A 27,202-nucleotide genomic window follows, 5' to 3' on the forward strand; every position below is an offset into this window, starting at 1 on the left:
TGGGTTCTAGAGCTGAGCTGCCTGGTTTAAATCCTAGCCTGACCTCTTACCTTTATGACATTGGGGAACTTATTAAACTCGCTGCAGCTCATTTGGGAAAAAAAAAAAAAGAGCGAATGATATTATCTATCTCATATAGTTGTTTTGAGGATTAAATGAGCTAATACAGGTTTCCACAGGGATATCCCTCTGTGGGTATAAAAATCTGTGGATGCTCAAGCCCCATACTTGGTCCTCTGTAGCCACAGTCCGCATCTGCTGATTCTGACAACCACGGATATTGCAGTGCATACTGTATTCGTTGAAAAAGAATCCACATATAAGTGGACCTATGCAGTTCAAACTCGTGTTATTCACGGGTCAACTGTATTTATAATATGCTTAGAACAGTGCCTAGCACATAGTAATATATAAATGTTTGCTAATAAAATAAAATAAACCTATTACAGATGTTTTCAAACGTTATCACATATTTTCCATGTCTTGTTACTATCCATCATCTCATCACCCATTTTAAAAATATACATATATAATTACCATTTGGTAAGTTAATCCTTATATATTTTTGTCTCCTAGAGCTGCTTATCATCCAGAGTTCCCAACAGTTCTGACAGCTTTAGAAATAGATAATGCAGTTGTCAAAAATAGCCTAATTGACATGAGAAGCATAGAGACAGTGCTGCTGATCAAAGTAAGACCAGATGCTTGCTGTATTTTATATTATTCTAAATTTCCTAAACTGAGGCTGGTTATATAAATTCCTATTCTGCTTAAGTACTTGATATTTTATGAATTCTTTTTCTTAAAAAAACTTTGAGTTCTGTAAAATAAATCATTGTTTATTCTTCATCAGTGTACATATTTCTATTGATATGTACTTGTTAGATTAGATCACCAATATTTGTGTTTCATCTATTGGCATAAATTTGCTGAGAAGGGACAAGGGAATTCAAAACAAATCTGTAATTAATACAAACAGAGTCTCTTTTTCTCATTAATGGAACCTGAGAGGCAATGACATCAGTCATCCAAATGTGTATATGTGAATTGCAAGTTCATATTGTAATTATTTGTGGGCTTGGCCCTCTCATATTTTAGACAGATACTTGAAAGAAAATAATGAAGTCCTCTTGTAAAGGTCTGTTCCAAGGAAGGTTGATTAGGCCTCAGTTAAGCCTAATCCTCTTTTTACTTCCTCTAGGAAGTAAAATACTAAATATTTCCAGGCTTTCCCTACATAATTCAGTGTACTAATCTTTTATTGGAATTTGCTGTTCACTCACATCTTTTCTAGGGTGTAAAAGACATTTAGAAAAAATAAATTTCATTTTTCTATGAAAAATAAGATTTCTAAGGTAAATATTTTCATGTGAAAAAGTACTTAAAATCTTTAACTTTAGTGGATAGCAATATTAGAATTTAAAAATAAAATCTATCAGGGAGATTGGTTCAAGATGGCGGAGTAGAAGGACGTGTGCTCACTCCCTCTTGCGAGAGCACCAGAATCACAACTAACTGCTGAACAGTCATCGACAGGAAGACACTGGAACTGACCAGTATCTGGTATCTTCCAAAAAAGATACCCCACATCCAAAGACAAAGGAGAAGCTGCAATGAGATGGTAGGAGGGGCGCAATCACAATAAAATCAAATCCCATAACGGCTGCATGGGTGACTCACAAACTGGAGAACACTTATACCACAGAACTCCACCCACTGGAGTGAAGGTTCTGAGCCCCACGTCAGGCTTCCCAACCTGGGGTTCTGGCAATGGGAGGAGGAATTCCTAGAGAATCAGACTTTGAAGGCTAGCAGGATTTGATTGCAGGACTTCGACAGGACTGGGAGAAACAGAGACTCCATTCTTAGAGGGCACACACAAAGTAGTGTGCGCATCAGGACCCAGGGGAAGGAGCAGTGACCCCCATAGGAGACTGAACCAGACCTCCCTGCTAGTGTGGGAGGGTCTCCTGCAGAGGTGGGGGTTGGCTGTGGCTCACCGTGGGGACAAGGACACTGGCAGCAGAAGTTCTGGGAAGTACTCCTTGGCATGAGCCCTCCCAGAGTCAGCCAATACCCCTCCAAAGAGCTGGGAAGACTCCAGTGCTGGGTCGCCACAGGGCAAACAACCAACAGGGAGGGAACCCAGCCCCACCCATCAGCAGAAAACAGGATTAAAGTTTTTCTGAGCTCTGCCCACCAGAGCAACACCCAGTTCTACCCACCACCAGTCCCTCCCATCAGGAAACCTGCACAAGCCTATTAGATAGCCTCATCCACCAAAGGTCAGAGAGCAGAAGCAAGAAGAACTACAGTTCTGCAGCCTGTGGAAGGAAAACCACATTCACAGAAAGACAGACAAAATGAAAAGGCAGAGGACTTTGTACCAGATGAAGGAAAAAGATAAAACCCCAGAAAAATAACTAAATGAAGTGGGGATAGGCAACCTTCCAGAAAAAGAATTCAGAATAATGATAGTGAAGATGATCCAGGACCTTGGAAAAGAATGGAGGCAAAGATTGAGAAGATGCAAGAAATGTTTAACAAAGACCTAGAAGAATTAAAGAACAAACAAACAGTGATGAACAGTACAATAACGGAAATAAAAAATACACTACGTGGAATCAATAGCAGAATAACTGAGGCAGAAGAACGGATAAGTGACCTGGAAGACAGAATGGTGGAATTCACTGCTGTGGAACAGAATAAAGAAAAAAGAACGAAAAGAAATGAAGACAGCCTAAGAGACCCCTGGGACACCATTAAATGTAACAACATTCACATTACAGTGGTCCCAGGGGAGAAGAGAGAGAGAGAAAGGACCAGAGAAAATATTTGAAGTGATTATAGTGAAAAACTTCCCTAACATGGGAAAGGAAATAGTTACCCAAGTCCAGGAAACACAGAGAGTCCCAGACAGGGTAAACCCAAGGAGAAACACGCCAAGACACATAGTAATCAAACTGACAAAAATTAAAGAAAAATAAAAATTATTGACAGCAACAAGGGAAAATGACAAATATCATACTAGAGAACACCCATAAGGTTAACAGCTGATTTCTCAGCAGAAGCTCTACAAGCCACAAGGGAGTAGCATGATATATTTAAAGTGATGAAAGGGAAAACGTACAATCAATATTACTCTACCCAGCAAGTATCTCATTCAGAGTTGATGGAGAAATCAAAAGCTTTACACACAAGCAAAAGCTAAGAGAATTCAGCACCACAAACCAGCTCTACAACAAATGCTAAAGGAACTTCTCTAAGTGAGAAACACAAGAGAAGAAAAGGACCTACAAAAACAAACCCATAACATTTAAGAAAATGGTAATAGGAGCATACATATCGATAATTACCTTAAACGTGAATGGATTAAATGCTCCAACCAAAAGACACAGGCTCACTGAATGGATACAAAAACAAGACCCATATATATGCTGTCTACAACAGACCCATTTCAGACCTAGGGACACATACAAGAGACAAGGGAGGACACTACATAATGATAAAGGGATCAATCCAAAAAGAAGATACAACAATTATAAATATATATACACCCAACATAGGAGCACCTCAATACATAAGGCAACTGCTAACAGCTATAAAAGAAGAAGTCGAAAATAACACAATAATAGTGAGGGACTTTAACACCTCACTTAACAACAATGGACAGATCATCCAAACAGAAAATTAATATGGAAACACGAGCTTTAAATGACACAATAGACCAGATAGATTTAATTGATATTTATAGGACATTCCATCCAAAAACAGCAGATTACACTTTCTTCTCAAGTGCGCATGGAACATTCTCCAGGATAGATCACATCTTGTGTCACAAATCAAGACTTAGTAAATTTAAGAAGATTGAAATCATATCAAGCATCTTTTCTGACCACAATGCTATTAGATTAGAAATCAATTACAGGGGAAAAAATGTAAAAAACACAAATACATGGAGGTTATTTTATACGTTACTAAATAACCAAGAGAGCACTGAAGAAATCAAAGAGGAAATTAAAAAATACCTAGAGACAAAGGACAATGAACACAAGACAATCCAAAACCTATGGAATGCAGCAAAAGCAGTTCTAAGAGGGAAGTTTATAGCACTACAAGCCTACCTGAAGAAACAAGAAAAATCGCAAATAAACAATCTAACCTTACACCTAAAGGAACTAGAGAAAGAAGAACAAACAAAACCCAAAGTTAGTAGAAGGAAAGAAATCATAAAGATCAGAGCAGAAATAAATGAAATAGAAACAAAACAATAGCAAAGATCAATAAAACTAAAAGATGGTTCTTGGGGCTTCCCTGGTGGCGCAGTGGTTGAGAGTCCGCCTGCTGATGCAGGGGACACGGGTTCGTGCCCCGGTCCGGGAGGATCCCACATGCCACGGAGCGGCTGGGCCCGTGAGCCATGGCCGCTGGGCCTGTGTGTCCGGAGCCTGTGCTCCGCATTGGGAGAGGCCCGCGTACTGCAAAAAAAAAAAAAAAAAAAAAGATGGTTCTTTTGAGAAGATACACAAAATTGATAAACCATTAGCCAGACTCATCAAGAAAAAGAGGGAGACGACTCCAATCAATAAAATTAGAAATGAAAAAGGAGAAGTTACAACAGACACCACAGAAATACAAAGCATCCTAAGAGACTACTACAAGCAACTCTATGCCAATAAAATGGACAACCTGGAAGAAATGGACAAATTCTTAGAAAGGTATAACCTTCCAAGACTGAACCAGGAAGAAATAGAAAATATGAACAGACTAATCACAAGTAATGAACTTGAAACTGTGATTAAAAATCTTCCAACAAACAAAAGTCCAGGACCAGATGACTTCACAGGTGAATTCTATCAAACATTTAGGGAATAGCTAACACCCATCCTTCTCAAACTCTTACAAAAAATTGCAGAGGAAGGAACACTCCCAAACCCATTCTATAAGGCCACCATCACCCTGATACCAAAACCAGACAAAGATACTACAAAAAAAGAAAATTAAAGACCAATATCACTGATGAATATAGATGCAAAAATCCTCAACAAAATCCTAGCAAACAGAATCCAGCAACACGTTAAAAGGATCATACACCATGATCAAGTGGGATTTATCCCAGGGATGCAAGGCTTCTTCGATATACTCAAATTAGTCAATGTGATACAACATATTAATAAATTGAAGAATAAAAACCATTTGATCATCTCAATAGGTTCAGAAAAAGCTTTTTACAAAATTCAACACCATTTATGATAAAAACTCTCCAGGAAGTGGGCATAGAGGGAACCCACCTCAACATAATAAAGGCCATATAAGACAGACCCACAGCAGACATCATTCTCAGTGGTGAAAAACTGAAAGCATTTCCTCTAAGATCAGGAACAAGACAAGGATGTCCATCTCACCAGTATATTCAACATAGTTTTGGAAGTCCTAGCCACAGCAATCAGAGAAGAAAAAGAAATAAAAGTAATACATAGTGGAAAATAAAAAGTAAAACTGTCACTGTTTGCAGATGACATGATACTATACATGGAGAATCCTAAAAATGCCACCAGAAAACTACTAGAGCTAATCAATGGATTTGGTAAAGTTGCAGGATACAAAATTAATGCACAGAAATCTTGTATTCCTATACACTAACAACGAAAGATCAGAACAGAAATTAAGGGAACAATCCCATTCACCACTGCAACAAAAAGAATCAAATACCTAGGAATAAACCTACCTAGGGAGGTAAAAGACCTGTACTCAGTAAACTATAAGACACTGATGAAAGAAATCAAAGATGACACAAGCAGATGGAGAGATATACCATGTTCTTGGATTGGAAGGATCAAGATTGTGAAAATGACTGTACTATCCAAAGCAATCTACAGATTCAGTGCAATCCCTATCAAATTAACAGTGGCATTTTTTTACAGAACTAGAACAAAAAATCTTAAAATTTGTATGGAGACACAAAAGACCCCGAATAGCCAAAGCAATCTCAAGGAGAAGAAATGGAGCTGGAAGAATCAGACTCCCTTACTTCAGACTATACTACAAAGCTACAGTCATCAAGACAATATGGTACTGGTACAAAAACAGAAATATAGATCAATGGAACAGGATAGAAAGCCCAGAGATAAACTCATGCACCTATGGTCAACTAATCTATGACAAAGGAGGCAAGGATATACAATGGAGAAAAGACAGTCTCTTCAATAAGTGGTGCTGGGAAAACTGGACAGCTACATGTAAAAGAATGAAATTAGAACACTCCCTAACACCATACACAAAAATAAACTCAAAATGATTTAGAGACCTAAATGTAAGACCGGACACTCTAAAACTCTTAGAGGAAAACATAGGACGAACACTCTGCGACATAAATCACAGCAAGATTTTTTTTTATCCACCTCTTAGGGTAATGGAAATAAAAATAAACAAATGGGACCTAATGAAACTTAAAAGCTTTTGCACAGCAAAGGAAACTACAAACAAGACAAAAAGACAACCCTCAGAATGGGAGAAAATATTTGCAAATGAATCAACAGGCAAAGGATTAATCTCCAAAATACATAAACAGCTCATGCAGCTCAATATTAAGAAAAAAAACAATCAAAAAATGAGCAGAAGACCTAAATAGACATTTCTCCAAAGAAGATATACAGATGGCCAAGACGCACATGAAAAGCTGCTCAACATCACTAAATATTAGAGAAATGCAAAGCAAAACTACAATGAGGTATCACCTCACACCAGTTAGAATAGGCACCATCAGAAGATCTACAAACAACAAATGCTAGAGAGGGTGTGGAGAAAAGGGAACCCTCTTGCACGCTTGGTGGGAATGTAAATTGATACAGCCACTATGGAGAACAGTATGGAGGTTCCTTGAAAAACTAAAAATAGAATGACTGTATTACCCAGCAATCCCACTACTGGGCATATACCCAGAGAAAACCATAATTCAAAAAGACACATGCCCTCCATTGTTCATTGCAGCACTATTTACACCAGCCAGGTCATGGAAGCAACCTAAATGTGCATTGACAGACGAATGGATAAAGAAGATGTGGTACATATATACAATGGAATATTACTCAGCCATGAAAAGGAACGAAATTGGGTCATTTGTAGAGACTTGGATTGATCTAGAGACTGTCATACAGAGTGAAGTAAGTCAGAAAGAGAAAAACAAATTTCGTATATTAACGCATATATGTGGAACCTAGAAAAATGGTACAGATGAACCGGTTTGCAGGGCAGAAATAAGAGACACAGATGTAGAGAACAATGGTAGGGACACCAAGTGGGGAGAGTGGCGGGGCGGGGGGTGGTGGTGGTGTGTGATGAATTGAGAGATTGGGATTGACATGTATACACTGGTATGTATAAAATGTATGATTAGTAAGAACCTGCTGTATAAAAAATAAATAAAATTCAAAAAAAATATCAGTTTGTCATAAAACATCATTTATGTTTTTAAGACTCAGTAGTTTAATTCTTTGAATCTTGAAAGTTGTTTTTTAAATTATTTTATTTTTCTCATGGAATTATTTCATTTGAATGTTTAAATAAAAATACTTGAATAGGTATTTTTGGTAATACCTATTACCAAAATTTTTGGTAATTTAGGTAATATTTTGAAATTACATACAACAGAAATGCTTTGGCATATTTTTAAAATGTATTTTCCCCTCTGTTTTTTTAGAATAATTCTGTAGCTCGTGCAGTAATGCAGTCCCAAAAGCCACCCAAGAATTGTAGAGAAGCTTTTACTGCTGATGGTGATCAAGTTTTTGCAGGGCGTTATTATTCATCTGAATATACAAGACCTAAGTTTCTCAGCAGAGATGTGGATTCTGAAATAAGGTTAGTGTCCAGTTTAGCTTTACTGTATTATTCCCACTAGTTCTTTGGGGTTCATTTTTTTTCATATTACTCTGTTAGTAGTTATGTCAGTGAAGAATTGTGAGTAATCTGTTTGGTCTTAAAAGATCATTTAGCTGGATGTAGAATTCTAGATTGATGGTTATTTTCCATCATGACTTTGATGACAGTATTCTGGGCTTGATGAGCTGGTCTGCACATTGATTATTACCTGTCTGCAAGGAGGTAAGGAGCTTAACTCAGAATGTAAATCAGCTACATCACTATACCATTGTTTAGTTTTGCTGATTTTTCTCAGCGAGAGTACAAGTGTGCTGGGTATACATTCTGGCTCAAGGTCCTTGCTGTGTCTCTGCCTGGTACTTTGAGTCACACTGTTCTAGAAGAAAAATCAGTCGGCACCGTTAGATCAAATGCTTAGGGAGATAGAGCTGCTAGAGGAGATGCAGTGAAAAGCCAAACAAAAAGCTAAAGGTACTTAATAAGATTCAAACGTGTGCAAAAAGAATTTTTGATATGAAAAAAGCATGATTTTCCCAACTGAACTATCAGTTGATGAATTGATAAGGTGGAGCTGAATTAGTGACCTAGAAGACCTCAAGCAGAAGAACATAGAACTTAGGTAAAAGCACTATCTAAGAAAACTGAGTAAAGGTGAAAGTATTCTAAATGGCTTTTATAGATAGGGGGAAATGAGGTTTTTTTAAAATAGATATCTGATTTTCAAATTATATTAGTTATTTTTGTATGATTATGAGAGCAGCATAAAGCAAAATAACCATAGTGGATATTGGGAAGTTTAGTAAAATTTCTTTTTTAGCAACAGAAAACTGTTGAATGATCTGCAACTTGTTATTACAGCACTCAACACACATTTTAAATTGACACTGAATCTTTGTGATAGGATAGATGAAAATTCATCAATGTCTGAACGTACCTGTATAAAAGTGACCTGTAAAGTGATAAATTTTTGTCCGCTGTGCCATGACATTTAAATCAGGCCCCTCTAATTCTTAACTGGGTAAGACTAAATTATATAGTACTCAAGCAAACATGAATGTAAATGTATAAACAATATCATGGTAATGTTACTGTGTGTAATTCATGCTTTTTCTTTCAACAAAAAATGCCTTGTGCATTTGTGTTCCACATCTTTAAAAAAAGTATGACATTCTTGGAAAAGGTAGTAAGTGTATCAGCAGCAAATCAGGATCCCTGATTCTAGCATTTTAGTAGTAATGGTTTAAGACTTACTTATGAAGTTAATAATTGGCTTCATTTTTAGCTAAAATATTTGCATCAATGTGTAGTGGACAGAGCTTTTGTTTTAAAAGCCAGGTGAACATTGGTTTTTTAAAAATTGTTTCTCACCTTGATAAACTTTATTGATTGAAAATGTACTAAGTTATCATGATACTTAAATGATATTTGTGTCATCTGTTTTGACCTGAACCAGTATGATAGTTGTCTGATATTTGGAAATTTAAAATAATTCACTGGTGTTTTTTAAATACAGAAAATATAAATTGGAAAACAAAAGTAGCTTATAATTCCATCTCTCCACAGTCCCTGTTGACATTTTAAAAATGATTAAAAGTAATATAGGCATATGGTGAGAAAATTCAAACAGTACAGAAATGAATGCAATGAAAAGTGAAGTCCTTTGCCCCCCACTTAGGTATAATGTTTTCAAGGTTCATCCATTTGTGCTGTGTATAAGTACACATATGGTTTCTGTGTCTTGCTTTTTGTCTCAATATTATATCTTGGAGATTGTTCCATATCAGGACACTTAGAGCTGCCCCTTGGTATGGCTGTTCCATAATCTACCTGACCAGTTCCTGTTGATGGACATACGTGTTATCTGCAGTTTTCTCCTACTATAGCAGTGCTGCAGTGAGAACGCACATGTGTATCATGGCATACTTCTGAAAGTATGTGCATAGATTAAATTCTAAATGGTGAAAATGCTGAGTCAAAGAATGTGTGAATTTAAAAATTTTAAAATTCATTGTTTTATTAACATACAATTTATGACCTGATTTTAAATATTTAATAACATTAAACAATTACTAATATTTTTAACACTTAATAATACTAAATGAGCCTTAATATTTATTAAAATAAATATTTAAATTTTATTTTATTATTATATAAGTTGATCATTTAATAGCAATTGTCAAATGACTACAGAGCAATTGATTCCCTAACCCCCTCCCACACTATGAATATATGAAGTAGGCTTTTCTATACCCTCATCAACTCAGCACTGGCAGGTTCCTGTTGATGAAAGATGGCTCTGAAACAGTTTTTGCCTCTGGCTCCATTTTTACCAGAAATACCACACTTATTCTCCTCTTTTTCTTTTTCTCATTTGTTTATCATTCATTCAGCTAACATCATTGATTTTTGTTTTTAATTTTGAGAATTCCACAAGGTAGCACGGTTCTAATAGTTCATCAAATTTAAGATGCTCTGTTATTTTATATACCAGTAAAAAAGAAAAGTATTGATAGTTGAACCATGGACTGGAAGATGATTTCAGAATTCAGAGATGTTAAAATGTGGAAAAGTGTGCATCTTAGTGAAATCTGGCGTACTCTCTTTATCAGAGAAGAGTTGTTCTTAATTGCACGGGTGGTTCTCTTCCACCAGGCACAGAGTTTTAGAAGACAGAGTCAGTGAAACAGGAAAAGATCACTTCTGAAAGACAGTTGCCTCTGCTGGCATAGAGACCCCTTATGGCTTTGGCATCTGCCGACCTTTCCCTCCACCTCTTTTCATTGTCCTCCTCTCCTTCCCTTTCACTCCCCACACATTCATAGCATTTATTCACCACAGGAAATGTTGAGCTGACCTTCAGTTTTACTGACCTTCAGTCTTATTTGTTTTTCACCTCTTTGTGCCTTCGTGTATTTCTTTCCATCTTCTCTAGGTGGTCCATCTGGTGAAAACTTCAGAGAACACAAGTCAGTTGTCACTTCTCCCAGACTTACTCTTAGGTTCCCGTCGTATTGTGGACATATAGTGCAGTGTCCTGTTCACATTTCAATGTTATGGTTTATTTCCTGATGTTTTGCCTTTTTGTTTGATTCCTTTATGCCTTAATTTTTTTTCTACCTCTGCCTATCACTGTGCACAATGCCTACCACAGATAAATCATAAATACTTACTAATGAAGTAAGTAAAATTTAATTCCAGTTTAGAAGATGTTTTTTGAAATCTCTGTATTTTCATGTTTTGAATTACGTGGTAGGAATAGAGAACTGGTTAACTGCATAGGTTTTGCAAAAAAGCTATTAAAAATAGGGTTTTCTTTGTAAAGATCTAAATATTTGTAATATTCAGAAGTAAATTTAAAGTATTTTTTTACCCTCTCTTCTCTATTAAGTGACTTGGAGAATGAGGTTGAAAATAAGAAAGCCCAGATATCAAATCTTCAGCAACATTTGTCTGCCCTTGAAAAGGATATTAAACACAATGAAGAACTTCTTAGAAGGTGCCAACTGCATTATAAAGAGTTAAAGGTAAAAAAACATCATTTGTTTTCTCAACTTAATCATTTCCAAGTTATTTTTAAGGTCTTGACATTCATTTAGTTAGACGAATAGTTCTCAACTATTTTGGCCTCAAGCCCCTTTACAATCTTAAAAGAGCTTTTGCTTGTTTGGGTTTTATCTATCAGTATTCATGTTATTAAAAATTAAAGCAAAATTTAAGAATGTTTATTAATTCATTTAAAAATAATAAGTACATTATGTGTTAGCATAAATAACATTTTTATGAAAAATAACTATTTTCCAAAACCAAAAAGATTTAGTAAAAAGATTGACGTTTTTTATATTTTTTAAAATCTCTAACATCTGGTTTAATAAAATTCACCTGAACTGTCATATCAGCTTCTGTAATCAGTCTGTTGCAATATTACACATCATAGTTATAAACCTCCTGTACACCTGTAAGAAATCCATAGTAAAATTGGTCTTAAAAAAAAAAGTAATGCCAGGCTTCCCTGGTGGCACAGGGGTTAAGAATCCTCCTGCCAATGCAGGGGACACGGGTTTGAGCCCTGGTCCGGGAAGATCCCATGTGCCAGAGAGCAGCTAAGCCTGTGTGCCACAACTACTGAGCCTGTGCTCTAGAGCCCGCGAACCCCAGCTACTGACCCCACGTGCCACAACTACTGAAGCCCGCGCACCTAGAGCCCGTGCTCTGCAACAGGAGAAGCCACCACAATGAGAAGCCTGAGCGCAGCAACAAAGACCCAACACAGCCAAAAATAAATAAAATAAAATAAATTTTTTTAAAAAAAGGCTTTTAAATAAATAATGCCTTAGTGTTTTTATGAAAATAGTGTTGACTTCATGGACCCTCTGAAAGAGTCTCAGAGACACCCAGGAGATAGTGGGATTGGACTTTAAGAACCACTGGAGTAATCTTTCCGTAACTTGAGACTGGATGTTTCAGGAAAGTACTTTCTCTGTGGACTCAACACTGTCATCATTTTAAATGCTAAGGTGGAGTACTTATATCTGCTTTGCATGAGAGTGGATTAGCAATAATGGTGATCAAGGCAGACTTTATACATACTTTTCTTTGGTTCATTTAATACTAATATGTCTCTTTCATTAACTATGGAATCCTTCTGTAACATAAAGCAGAGTAGAACTTTGTTGATTAATACATCCTTGCCCAGGGTTTTTATTTTTCATTTATTTCTATTTACTAAAATCTAAATACTGTTTTTCAAAAGATGAAAATAAGAAGAAGTACTTCTGAAATTCGGGAACTTGAGAATATAGAAGAACACCAGTCTGTAGATATTGCAACCTTGGTAAGATTCTTTTCCTCAATTTAAATGTAATGTTAAAGGAGAAATCTGTCATTTAAGTTAAGAGTATCTACTCTCAGCTTTATAAAAAAATCCTTTTTTGAGGCTACTTTTTATGATTGCTATATCCATTTACAAATAAGGTAGAAACTACCTGGTGTATGGCCTTCAAGTTCCTTAATATTTTGTATATGTAACTTGCATGCATTGTAATTGGTTTTGTCTTCTGTTGATACATGAAATAATACTTTATCAGAGTTTATTATGTAAATAGTGCCCTTTCAAACCAAACTACCTAGCAGTTTTTTTCAGAATTAATCAGTATCAATATTAGTGATATCTTTTAGTCAGTTGAAGTTGGCCTCTTGGCATTATTTTCTTTTTTCCAAGTTAATGGTTTTAATTCACCGCATATTTATTACTCTATTTTAATTTCTCTTAGACATCTTTTTATGACATTCAGCTCAGCTCTCTGGGTTACCATAAGTAGTGAATTAGATAGATTGCAGAGTCTTGTTAAAATGAATCAGTTTTTACCAATTGTCTCCTCTCTACCAGGCATCATGTTAAATGCTGAGGGACACAACAGTGAACAAAACAGTTCAAGTCCCTGCACCAATGGAGCTTTACTCTAATAAGAATTTGTCTTCATTTTTTATTAGTAATCTGGTTTTCCACTCAGTGTTTTTCTGCTTTCATTACTTTTATTGATAGACTAAATTTCTTAAAGGTATGGGCTGTGTCTTGTTTATTTTTGTTTACTCAGCATCTAACACATTGTCTGGCATAAGATATATATTTATATACATTATATTTTGAAAGAAAAAGTGAGTAGATAGAATAAAAGTTACCCCTTTTGATTATGACCTCAAGCACAATGTAGTTTGTCTTCTAAATGTAATCCTTTTCTATTTTTGAACCTATTTCTTCTACCTCCTAATTTACCATTAAGAGTATGAAAATATCATAATTTGTTCTTTGTATTTGTCTTTAATCTGATTTACTTGTAGCCTATAGTTTCTCCTCTTCTAGAATTGTTTGTACTGTTTTTCTATTTGATTACTTAAAAGTGTTTTAATTAATTCTGTATGCTCTGTAAATGTTGCCAGGAAGATGAAGCTCAAGAAAATAAAATCAAAATGAAAATGGTTGAGAAAAACATGGAACAACAAAAAGAGAATATGGAACATTTTAAAAGTCTGAAAATAGAAGCGGAAAACAAGTATGATGCAATTAAACAGAAAATTAATCAGCTATCAGAGCTAGCAGATCCACTTAAGGTATGTATTATTGTTACTCTACTATATATATTTTTTATGTTTCAGTTTTATATACACTATATACCGGCTAGATATTACCTCAATAGAATTTATGGCTAACTGTAAATGTAGCTGTATAAAACCGGGCTGTAAACCAGCTTTTCGTCATTAGATCAAGTAGAATTAAACACTCTGCTCACGCCTTTAAGGAGAATAAATTGCCAAATTTCTGACCCCCCAGAAGGTTACAGCTTTTGTTACCTTTTTATTTTGTGAGATTTTTTTCTTCTTTTAGAACTAGAGGCAGGACATCTTATCTGTCCATACTGTTTCTGTGCTTATCTGTTCTCTTGTCCCACTTTTCCGCAATAGTTGAAGAATTAGTTGATATAAAAGCCAGCTTGAAATAAAATGCTACCCAATTCCCATTTATTAACATATCTGCATTATATTCCAGCTAGAATTCAATCGGCCTTTTTTTTTTTTTTTAAAGCACATACTTTTGGAACCAAATTAGGGAAATAAAGTTATTTAACAATTAAATTCTGTAAATTTCACCACGTTTAATAGCTTTGTTGTCAAGTAGCTTATTATCATTCTCATTTTTATGAATAACTCAATTATTCTCGAAACCTCAAATTTTATTTATAAGACATTGAGAAGAATTAATAGTATGTTTTAAGAGGAGAAAGGTTTATTGACGATATAACCCCCTTTTTTTGCAGGAAAATTACCCCTTTGAATCAAAATGTATCTAGACATTTTAAAAATTTTAAAGAATTTGCATGCATATGAACTTTACTGTAATTGTCTCCATTGTCAATTTTAGAAAACATAATTTATTAAAGGAAGTCAGAGGAGGACCCGAGCAGAAACAACTTTCCTTTGTTTGCGGTGGCCTCTCTACAGCTGCTTTCCATAGAGCTGTGATTCCTGCCTGCTATTGTAATGCAAGGTGGTTTACTTTTTTCTATTTGAGATAAGAATAAAAAGTGGGAAAATAGACTGATAAATTACTGATTAAAAAGAATATAAAATTTTAATAATAAAGTTTGAGGAAGGAAAAAAGTATTAAGGATACTATTGAAAAAGACAAATAGTAGTTACTACAGGAAATTAGAATTAAAAACACAATAAGTCCAAGATAAAAAAGAAGACAAAATTAGTTTTTAAAAGAAAATTGAATAAGAAGAAATAAAATAAGTATGAAAATTGTCAGGAATAGGAGAGAGAGAATTCAAAACTCAGAAATTAGAGCAGTGAAGTTAAAACAAAGATGAGATAAAAGAAAATTTTAAATGGGTGAAGGATTGAGCAGGGAAACTTAAAATCAAAATGATAAAGTATGCTAAAACAATATAGGAAAAGAAATAATTAGCACCTGAATTGTCCCAGATAGCTTAAAATTAAAAACAAAAAATGAAGGATAAGCTGTGTTCTGTTCTTTTAGGGACGAGTAGGCTAATGCAACTCCTGGAATTGGGAGTGTGTAGATAAGTTCAAGAGTGGAAAATATGGGCAGAAGGCAGTAAGAATTCTTGGTCTTAAGTTCTTTGCCTTGGTTGCAAATAAGTGAAAGCTAGACAAGTCCTTCAGTAAACCTGCATGCGGTCAGCCAGTAGCCAAGAGGGTTTTCCTTTGCACTATCACATCCCAATAGCCATCCCAATAGCTAACAACAGGACCAAGAATATTTGGCTAACAAAAGAATTTAATTCCTCAGAAACTGTCTTTGTGATATATTAGCAGCTTCTAAATGTAATCTGTTTGCTATCAGGATGTTTGTTCATTTTGTGTCAGAGGAGTGGTGAGGAGTGGAATACTCTGTTCAAATATGTAGTCATTGAAATCTTCGCATAAGATTTCAGTATTTTTCTCCCTTTGAACAGTTTATTTTGATTTACACTGCAAACTTAATGCTTTAGTCACAAATTAAATTTTTTGTACAGGGAGCATGACCTACATCAAAAATGATGGTCTGCATTTTGGAGTAGGAGGGCCTCTCAGTTTCTGATAGAGACAATAAGTGTTTATTTGGATTGAGGCTGACCATGCTTTTGAAAATTCCAAGATCTAATGATCTATAGCTTTTTAAAACCTCATAATTGATGTAGAGTTATATGAAGCAAGTGGCTATAATACATACTGTAGCAATTTATCCAGTGTTGTCGGGTAACTAAAATTGGTTATTTAGGCATCAAAGAGAATAAAATTTTTCAGTGATTCTGTCCCTTCTAGCATCTCAGCCTATCTTTTTAAAGGCTGAACTTTTTAGGGCTACATCAGGATTAATTTTAGATCTAATCCAACCTAGTCCTCACCCCAAAACCAGGATGAGTGTCACTAACTGGTTTTTAATATCTCTAAGTCTCTGTTTCACCATCAACAACATGAAAGTAAAAGAAATACTCTCTTGGTTCCTTTTTAGTTTTAAATTTGATGGTACCTATGATATAAATTTATTAAATATATAAGGACAAGTCAAAAGCCATGATAAACGTGGAGAAAAGAACATTAAATTCTTTTCATCCTATTTTATAAGTCAAGTCTTTCCCTTTCTAAAGTTGCTAGGAGAAAAGATTAAGCAGCACAAATCTGCCCTGATATAATTGACCCCTTTGGCTCTAGAAAGCTGATTTGGTTCCCTAAAGCAAACGTGGACATATTTATTTTGAAAGATTCTACCAAAAATAATTAGAAAAATTAGTGTTTAACCATTCTGTTTCATGAGGTATTGCAATTTCTAACTGTAGTATCTCCTACTATATACATTGCACCCATTTTCTTTTATTCTCCTCAAAGTAAAGGAACAGAGTATCTCTGTACTCCATATAACAATGTTTTTATTTTTAATAGAACTCTGCTATAAAAGCTGTATATTATTAAGTGTCTACCTTGAGTGATAGTTATTTTTAGCAGTACGAGCAAGATGCAGTAAATTGTATTCTTAGGTCAGCAAATAGCCTAAATCTATTCTTTTATATGAGGTAAATACTTGCAATTTTTAGATACTTCACATGTTCTTTTTCTTTTTGGGATATCTCCAAATATTCTGTCTTCCTTGATGCTGTTGTTTTGGTTTGCGTTCGTTTCTTTTTCCTTATAACCGTGATTCTTGAGGGTGAACATGATCATCACAGCATGTATGTCCAGTACTAGGCTCAAAAAACAGACCGACTAAAATTTAATTTGGTGGTTATTAAATCAAGAGCCATTTTAAAAATTGAGATTCAGGGATTCTCAACCTACGAAAACAGAATCTCCAAAGGTGGAGTTTGGAAATCTGTATATTTTTTAAAACATCCAAATTGATGATAAAGAAGTCAATCTGTATATCAGTATTTGAGAAAGCTGCCGCAATTGGTGGCTATGTGTATATGTATATATCATCTTCTAAATAAAATCTTTTCACCAGGCTATGCCTCCTTTAAAGACATTTGTTTACTGCATGTACTCAAATAGAAGGCAGATGCCCATAACAAGAGAAAAATCCAGTAACAAAGGAAAATGTATTTTAGTCGCCATTCATATATGAAATTATTAGGCAAAATAATCAAAATGTGTACTTGACATTAGGTCTACTAATTTAATTATACATGAACACAAAATCACAAGTACAAAGTGATATATTTAACATTTAGAAATACTGCTTTGTTTCCATTTACATTTCATGAATTAATTTTTTTAACCTTTCTCATGTGTCTTCAGCGTTGGCATCTTTACGGTGATTAGAGCTGTATTTTGAGTAATTAGAAGAGTTGAGTGATGGATTTTTCCAGAGCTCTTGATCTTCTCTTTCATCTATATTATTTTAAATATAGCACTTTTAATAAATCATCTTTTGGGCTTCCCTGGTGGCGCAGTGGTTGAGAGTCCACCTGCCGATGCAGGGGACACGGCTTCGTGCCCCGGTCCGGGAAGATCCCCCATACCGTGGAGCGGCTGGGCCCGTGAGCCATGGCCGCTGAGCCTGCGCGTCTGGAGCCTGTGCTCTGCAACGGGAGAGGCCACAGCAGTGAGAGGCCCGCGTACTGCAAAAAAAAAAAAAAAAAAAAAAAGCAGTTGATATTGCGTCTTAAAAGTAATGGTTAGCTGTTACTTGTTCTTGTTTGTATTTCTTCTCTTTATTTCTTTCTTTTGGGATTAGCCAAGTAATTTTTAGTGTTCCTTTTTAAAATTTCCTCTACTAGTTTGTTTAGCTACAATTTTTGTTTTTTTTGTTTCTTTTCCCAGTGGTTGCTGTGCGTTCCAATATGCATCTTTACCTTATAGTTTACTACTCTTTCCCTTTAAAGTGAACTTGGGATAGCTTCTTTACAATTATATTTTGTTCTCAAAATTATGAGGTTACACCTCCAGAAATGATGACCAAATAAGTCAGTGTTAAATTTCTTCACATCTTTTCCTCCTCCACCCCAATTCACCTTTTTTTAAAACCAGGTTTCCTCTGTCAGGTACCTCTGTAATATACAACACTTGCATTGTTTTAAGTCTTTTCAGGCTACCGTAGCTTCCCAGGAAACTGCCTTGTTTACCAAAATAAAGTTGAGCGCACCATAAGGTATGGAGACTTCATACAAGAACTTTAATTTGATAATGTGACTTCTCAATTTGGGAAACTCTTCACTTCTCTTCAGAAACATATGGATATGAACTTAATAACACTTGCCTCTTAAAGCAGCATAATCCTGTCCACTTTATTGAGTTGTCAATTAGTTTATACCTATGCTGATAATTTTTTAAAGCAATCTTTATAGATTATTTTGGTTTTATTTAAACAGGATGAATTAAACCTTGCTGATTCCGAAGTGGATAACCAAAAACGAGGAAAACGGCATTATGAAGACAAGCAAAAAGAACACTTGGATACTTTAAATAAAAAGAAACGAGAATTAGATATGAAAGAAAAAGAACTAGAGGTTATCCATCATTTTTTTTAATATTTTGTTTACACCCTTAGTCATGATTATTAAAGTGTGTTTTCCTAATGTCATGTTTTCCAAACATAGACATGTTGTCCGATGACTATCTGTTTTGTATGAAGTAACAGCTGTTTCAGTGAATCAACAGAGGAAAAGACTGAGGGACTCTCAGTGTGGGGACTTCTTAGATCAACATGAAGAGGACTTTAGGCAGCACTGCCACGGCCCCATGTAGTGTCACTGAGTGATTTGGAAAATGGCATGCCCTCCACTGAAATAGTTCCTTAAATGCCCAGGTTGGCAAGTGCATACAGCTTTATGTCAGAAAAATGCTCCCCTGCCTCTGAGTAACTTGGGTGTGAGCTGGGTTGCAGTTCAGCTCCCACTTACTAGATAACGTTTGTTGACAACTGAAAGCAGCAGCCCTGTTTTTAGAGGAGAGTAAGTTGAGGGCAACCGTGGTTTAACCTAAAAGAGATGAATTCCAGCTTTGCTTTTACATGTCTTAGGAAAATGATTTAAACTCTGTAATTCATTTCCCTACTTGTTTAAAACTTACTGTACTACAAAGGTCATGAATATAAATACTATGTTTGATATGTTACAAACACGAGGGTCTTTGTGTTTTCAGTACTACTTGATGTTCAGAATCCATCCTAAAACACACAGAATGCTATGTCTGACCTCAGCACCCTGGATGCCAAACCTTTCATAACTGCTACTTGAAATTTGTTTCACTAGGAAGTTATGGAGCTCTTACAAATTATTAAAGTGTGTACACCAATGTAATTTTCTCTTGAAGATTATGACAACTCTGGACCGTATTCTCAATATAAAGCTTAGAACAATAATGATATTAAATGTAATTAAGATACATTTCTTAAACATAAATTCAGAATTCTATTTTGCATACTTTGGCACAAGTAGTACAGTGAATTGTTATATCAAAGAAGAGTTTTAAAGTTAAACATCTGCTATCTTAGGAGAAAATGTCACAAGCAAGACAAATCTGCCCAGAGCGGATAGAAGTAAAAAAATCTGCATCAATTCTAGACAAAGAAATTAATCGATTAAGACAAAAGATACAGGCAGAACATGCTAGTCATGGAGATCGAGAGGAAATAATGAGGTAAGTGATTGCTCGCTTTTCTACTTTATGATATTATCCATAGATACGTAATAGTGAGACAGAAAATAACATTTATATATAAATCTTAAGTTTGGGTAAAGTGTTGCTATGGCATATAGTTATAGCTAAACTAGCCTTTCGTACATGTATTATTAATAATAAACATTTTTCCTTCGGAATTATTACAGAACTCATTACAGAATGACATTTTAACATAGTTGCCATTTTTATACCTGTAAGATTCATGTAGACATGAGGATATTCAGCTTCAGAAGTAATCAAAGAAATGCAAAGCAAAACAATTAGAAGCCGTTTTCATATAGATCAAGATGAAAAGAACACATATTTCATGTCAGTGAGATTTCAGTGAAATGGATATTTTTATATTACTTGTGAAAATGGAAGCTCTAGTTTAGTTAGAGCATGGGTTCTGAAGCAAGAGTAACTCAGTTTGAATTGCAATTCTGTTACCTACTAAACTGACTTTGGAAAGTTATCTAATTGCTCTGAACCTCAAGTTTCTCATCTATAAAATGGGTATAATTATAGTACTTACCTTATAGAGTTGTTATGAAGAATAAATGAGATGACCCATAATAAACAACGTATAGCATACATAATATGTTAGATGTTATTGTTATTAGCCTTTCTGAAAAGTTTTAAGGTAGTTTATGTTAAACGCCTTTAAAAATTTCAATTTGGCCAAGTAATTTTGTTGTTATAATCCAAAATGAAAAAAACAATTTGTACTTGGATGTTTATTGCAGCATTAGTATTTTTTTTAGTTGAGATATGGTTGATTTACAATATTATATTTCAGGTGTACAACATGGTGATTCAGCATTTTTATAGATTGTAGTCCCTTTATAGTTATTACAAAATATTGGCTATATTCCCTGTGCTGTACAATATATTCCTGTAACTTATTTATTTTATACATAGTAGTTTGTATAACACTAAAAAATTAGAAATCTTGTATAACTGGATGATAATGATTGAATTACAGTAGAAAATTATAACTATTAAACTTTATGAAGAATTTTTCATATTAAAAAAGGCAGGGAACAGGAGTGATCTCAATTCTGATTTCACAAACTTTGGGGAAAAAGGGGAAGAAACAAAAATAGTAACAGAAGTTTTTCTTTAAAATAGGTAATACCTTACATGTTTTAAAAATATAATGTGAAAGGGCAGACAATGAATTTTTTCACTTTTATTTTATTAAATTATTAAATATGCTTTCAATGTTTCTGTATGCAAAGGCAAGATGATATGAGAATGTGTTTTCATCCTTGCAGATACAAAAAGTAGTACACTAAGCTGTTTTAGGGTGCTTTCTTTGATTTAATGCTATATTTTGTAGATCTTTCCATATCAGTACATAGGCATTTTCTCATTGTGTTTTTATGTTTCACAGTATTTAGTCATCTCCTACTGATGGATAGTTGAGTTTTAACTTGATTTTTTACTATTATAAATGGTGGTACACAACAAATAATTTTATACATGCATTATTTTGTATAAATTCGGGGTTTTTGTTTTTGTTTTTTTAATAGGATAAACCCCATTCTGGCAGAGTCCCCTTTCTAGGGATTGTACTTTTTTTTCACTCCTATCAGCAATGAGTGCTTGTTTCCCCACAGCCTAAACAATGTGTGATTATCGTAGATTCTTTTTGCTGATAGATATATTTCCTAAATATACATATACACACCTCAGTGTAATTTTAATTTGCATTTCACTTCTATTAAATGTGGTTAACATCTTTTCATGTCTTAAGGACCGTTTATTTATATTTCTTTTTCTGTGAATATTTTTGATGTGAGGAGTGTATTTTATCTTTTTCCAAACGGCTGTTTAGCCATTTGAAAAGTTATTGGTCCTCTAATTTTTTCCTTAAGAATGGCCATAGGAGTAATATTTTTTGTATTTTTGCAAGTTCAAAACTTTGTCTCTAGCTTTTGAGTTTGAAAGATAAGAGTTTAGCCTAATATAAAATCCTCGTTCTCCTGAGTATCTGTGTTTATGATGCTCATCTGTTAAGTTCTATAACTTATCCAGAATGTCAAATTCTGTGATCCTTTCCTTGGTATACACAGTGCTTTTTTTTTTAAATATATAGATTTAAGTCTTACTTCTTAAAAGTTTTCTGGTATTTTACTTTTAAGTATTTTCTGCTGTCTAGTGTTCTTTTTAGAGGTCTTCAGTTATACATATGTTGCATGTACTTTTTCTTCTCTAGTTATTTTGTCTAACCATTTTATGTGGGGTTTTTTCCTGTTTTGTTTGTTTTTCTCATTTCTCATCTGTCTGTTGATGTTTTCTGTGTTGTCTGTTTGTTCCTATGCGTCATCTCATTTTGTCTCATGTCTTTGTTTTTTTTGCTTTTTGTCTACACTCCCTTGCCCCACCTTGGGTTCTGCAAGTTCTTGCTTCTCCTCCTCTTGTCTGTTTGTAACCTGTTGTTGTTTACCTGTCTGTTAGCTTTGAATTCCTTGATTTATCTTTTCCTTCAGTTCTTTCATTTCTGCTTTGAGGTGTTCCTTCCTGGTAGCACTTGTGTCTTGTTTTGTTTTCTTTTGTTTTAATTTATCGTGTTCAATTACGGTTTTAATCTGCTTTGTGACAACGTTGTAATAAGTTTTCTTTGTCTGTAGAGAGAGTTTTGCTGCTCTTTCCCAGCGCTTTTTTCCCCCCATAAATATCTTTGTATGTGTGCTTTGTTTGTGCTTTTTTTGTTATTCGTTTTTTAATTGGTTGGATTTTCTGGGACTGGACATTTGAAGGAGGATGGGACGGATCACTGAGAGCCTTGGCCAGGGTTCGCCCTTCATCCTTTGTCAGGATCTTTCTCTCCCTCTCTACAGCAATGAGCTGTTGCCTCCACAGTAGCACTCTGAGAAGCCGTGTCTTCCCGGCCTCTTTGACCTTGTCTTGTTCAGGCTGGGGCTAGGGGGATCCTAATGCCCAAGCTGTGTTCTTCTGTTCCTGCACTGGCATGTGTCACTAAGGGGAACATTACTTGCCTTCTGGTGCGATCCCTTCCTTGCTAGAAGATCTGTATTTGCTGGTATTCTCTTACGATCTGCCACTCTGGGCCCCACTTGGGCACTTTCTTCACTGACTTCCTCTGCCTTCTCTGGGGCTTGCACTGTGTTTCTGCCCCGCCCTGCTAACAGCTCTCCCCAGTCGGGGCAGCACGCTCGCATTCTGGCAGTGTATTTGTCTGGAGGTTTATGAAACCTGCTACTGCTGGGCCCTCTCAGTGCTCCCTGCACTCCCTGTTCTTCCTATTAAATATATTTGAGATTTTACTTTATGTTTCGTTGAAATAGGCAATATCAAGAAGCAAGAGAAACCTATCTTGATCTGGATAACAAAGTAAGGACTTTAAAAAGGTTTATTAAATTACTGGAAGAAATAATGACCCATAGATATAAAACGTATCAACAATTTAGAAGGTAAGTGTATTAAAAAATATTACCATATATTTTACATGTTTGTTTTTTCTTCGTTTTCACATTCTCGCTTATAAATAATAAAATTAAATTAAAAGCACTTGCATGATTTATTCAGAAAAGAAATGGTGGTAGTGCTTGGGATCCTGGATTTGAAGGGACTTTTATAGTGAGCTTTTTAAACTTAAACTGCATTAGATATGCTTTACTGGATAACTCATAGATGGCTGTTCAGTCTATGCTCAAATGGGTCATTTGGAAGCTCATTGGTTCTGTTAACAGACTGTTTCACTGTTGGACATTGCATGTTCTCAAGGCATACGCGTTTTGATGGGAGATGTTAAGGCAGTTTCTCAGTTGATTACCATGATCTACTAGAATGGTGTAGCTCCAGGGATGCAGAATCTATGTTTTGTTTGCTGCTGTATCCCCAGTACCTACCGCTGTGCCTGAAATATAGTAGAAACTTGATATATATTGGTTGAATGAATGAATACAGGATCAGCAAAACTGGATGTCATTAAAATACCCAGAAATGTGCAGATTGACAGAGATAAGTTAACCTCAGCTAAAATCACAAGCAACAGAAATAAAGGACAGTTTACATGGTAGGGTTGCCCTTTGATATACTTGGATCCAGGGCAGCCCTAGTCTTTCCACCTAACCTCTGTTTTCCCCATGACATTCCCTCAGTAACATGCGTTTTAACTACTTACACCAAAAACTATAATCTTAAGACTATAGAGTTTTTTTTTTTAATTTAGCTCTAGTACGTATGGGGAAATTCAAATAAAGCCGTAATGAGAAACGGGCTTTGCATGTTTGACCATATTCCTTAACTAAAATATAGCTTAGTTCTTGAAATGTGTATTTCAGTTTTATATGCATGTTATTAGGACTTAAAGGGTTTTTAATTTTATCCTTTTGAGGCTGCCTTGCAGTTTTGTTAGGTGGGACCAGAGCAGGCTTTGGTGAAGGACTGATTTTTTTCCTACCTGTGCAGCTGGGTTCTTCTGGGTCCTCTGTTGATATGTTGCGAGGTTATTCCACTCATGCCTTTGGGAATATGAACTATTCCTGGCTCTGGGTGACCTCGGGGGTTGTTTCTGGTTCTGTTGGGTGTTCCTCTCACCAGCCTCGGGCAGTATCCTCACACGGACACTGAGGAGGACGGTGCTCAGCCCGAGGCTCTCCCTCCCGCCTCTGTGGTCCTCTGGAGCTCTCTCTGTGCTGCTTCGTGAACCGGAGGTGCCTTGACCGCCCCAGACCCTTAAACAGGAAGACTTCTGGACTCTGCTTGGGTTTCCACTCCCCTTTTACTCTCAACATAAAAGTAACTTGGGGCGTTCACAGGGCTCAATTTGTTTGTTTCCCATCTTTCAGAGATTCTTTTGACTGGAACTGTCTGCGATGTCTGATGTCCAGAGTCCAAAAACTCTTGTTTCATAGACTTTGTCCAGTTTTCTAGTTGTTTCACGCAGAAGAGTAAATCTAATGCCTATTACTGTGTCTTTTCCAGAAGCAGTAGGGTTCGTTTTCATATTGTTATTCAGAAAATTTTAGAATATTTTCTGTAAAGGTATTGGTCTTATTTAGTTTTCTATCTTGATATGTTTCTTCACCACTGACATGTTTTATATTGTTTATCCAATCTTGGGAGGACAATAAAAATGGTCAAATTTTTTAAATTGTTTATCTCTTTACACTGGAGAACCTTGCCAATTTATGAGGACAGTCTCTTTTAGTCATCCCATGAGTGGAAGCAATTGAAGAATACGTATCAGTATTGAAAGAAAGAAAAGTTAACAGAAAATTCTGAAAACCAGCAAGCAATAGTTGTGGCAGCAAAAGAGAACTCAGACTATCAGTATTTTCGAATGTGGAGATTTAATACAGTTTAGGAAGGGAATTGGGAGGGAAAAGAATAAAACGATAGTTATTCCGAAGAAAGGAGCCTTAGACTCATTAAGGAGCAAAGACGTCAAGAAAAATAGCCAGTCACCTGTCACCTAGATCTTATTTTCTGAATACCATTCCGCAACAAAAGGAACCAAGGCTCCTTTGAGAAATGGCTGATGATACCGGAGCAGAGCAGGGAAGGTATAGATGAGCCTCTTGCTATGCCAGAAAGTAAGGAAGTGCCCCCCCAAAATGTGGAGTCATGATAAAAGGACATAGGCAGCTTGAAGGGGCTCCACTGGCAAAAGCTGGGACAAGTTGAAGACCAGAATAAATAAGAACAGTAATGGATGACAACCCAGTGAATAAAATAAGAATCTGTGACTGCGTCCTTATAAACAGAAAGGTGGTAAGTAAATAAATGAGGAAGAAGGGAAAGCTCTTACTTACAGCAGAATGCCATATGACAAATAAGTGAAGTTCACGTTGTGCTAGACAGTGCGTAAGGTATTACAGGTACAACATGATTAAGAGATTGCCTTTGCCCTTTTTGCTACTGTAAAGTTAGGAGGAGACAGGCAAATGAATAGGCAGTTTCCCATTATCTTAACACTACTAGAGTTTAATCCTCTCAAGGACAAGATTCATGTCTTCTGTATTAGGGTGATATATAAATTAGTCGAATGATTGATACATTCATATGGACTGACTGTAATATAATGGGTTTCATTATATGTGGGATGACATCTTTATTCATTTTATAGATGTTTGTTTATTATAAAAGGAAATGAAGTGGTAAAAATGTGGAGACATGAACGAAATATAAAGACACAGGCAAAAATCATCTAAAATTTTACCTATTAAATGGGCACCAGTGTTAACATCTTGGCATACTTTCATCTGGCCTTACATGCTGGTGTGAAGATCATGCTGAATATACAGTTCTGTATCTCTGTAATCTTTTTAGTATGCCCAATTTCTTTTTTCAAGGTGTTTGACTTTACGATGCAAATTGTACTTTGACAACTTACTATCTCAGCGGGCCTATTGTGGAAAAATGAATTTTGACCACAAGAATGAAACTCTTACTATATCTGTAAGTATCTTAACTCTTTGCGTGTTAGTCATTAAGAGAATTAGCTGCTTCATTTCTTTTGATGATATTTTGATCTGTTGTCATTGGAAAACAAAATAACTTACTTTGAAGTTAAAGATAGTCTTTGCCAAAGTGTTGAAAATTAAATTGATTTTACTGACTAAAGCCATTACTTTAGCTTTTTATTTTTTCCCCCAGACAGCCACATTATTTTCTTATGGTGATAATTAGGAATTTTATTTTCAGTGATAAATATTTACCTTCTCTTTAAACTCCACTGGTTCCTTTTTAAAATTCATGTAGCATTTTAAATTACGTGGGACATTATAGAAAGTGTATTCTCTGGCCCCACTATAGGAAGCCAGAAGAGAATTACTCAAAGAATGTTCGACCCCATGTAATTGTCTTTGTGCTACTTATTTTGGAAGGTATCCCTAGATCTAGCCTCTTTTGTATAAAGGAAGCCACCACTTTCAAATTATGGAGTCTGTGTGTCTGGATTCTATCACAGTCACATGCATTAAAGGAGGAGTGTGGGATATAGCATTAAAAATAGTGTAGTCAGGGGCTTCCCTGGTGGCACAGTGGTTGAGAGTCCACCTGCTAATGCAGGGGACACGGGTTCGTGCCCCGGTCTGGGAGGATCCCACATGCCGCGGAGCAGCTGGGCCCGTGAGCCATGGCCGCTGAGCCTGCGTATCTTGAGCCTGTGCTCCGCAACGGGAGAGGC

The 27,202-nt window shown here is 35.6% G+C and overlaps 1 protein-coding gene across 6 annotated transcripts in view; it reads left to right on the forward strand.

Annotated features, from left to right (window-relative positions):
- Positions 1 to 27,202, forward strand: part of SMC6 (structural maintenance of chromosomes 6) — a 73,387-nt gene that overhangs the window by 37,393 nt on the left and 8,792 nt on the right. For all 6 annotated transcript variants that reach the window (XM_067703656.1, XM_067703658.1, XM_067703653.1 and 3 more), the window contains exons 16-24: positions 577 to 691; positions 7,700 to 7,860; positions 11,270 to 11,405; positions 12,632 to 12,712; positions 13,819 to 13,989; positions 18,750 to 18,887; positions 19,874 to 20,019; positions 23,355 to 23,480; positions 26,367 to 26,472. In XM_067703656.1, coding sequence (XP_067559757.1) covers positions 577 to 691; positions 7,700 to 7,860; positions 11,270 to 11,405; positions 12,632 to 12,712; positions 13,819 to 13,989; positions 18,750 to 18,887; positions 19,874 to 20,019; positions 23,355 to 23,480; positions 26,367 to 26,472 — 1,180 coding nt within the window. The remainder of the gene's footprint in view (positions 1 to 576; positions 692 to 7,699; positions 7,861 to 11,269; positions 11,406 to 12,631; positions 12,713 to 13,818; positions 13,990 to 18,749; positions 18,888 to 19,873; positions 20,020 to 23,354; positions 23,481 to 26,366; positions 26,473 to 27,202) is intronic.

Source organism: Pseudorca crassidens, chromosome 14, assembly GCF_039906515.1.
Source record: "Pseudorca crassidens isolate mPseCra1 chromosome 14, mPseCra1.hap1, whole genome shotgun sequence".
NCBI lineage: Eukaryota > Metazoa > Chordata > Mammalia > Artiodactyla > Delphinidae > Pseudorca > Pseudorca crassidens.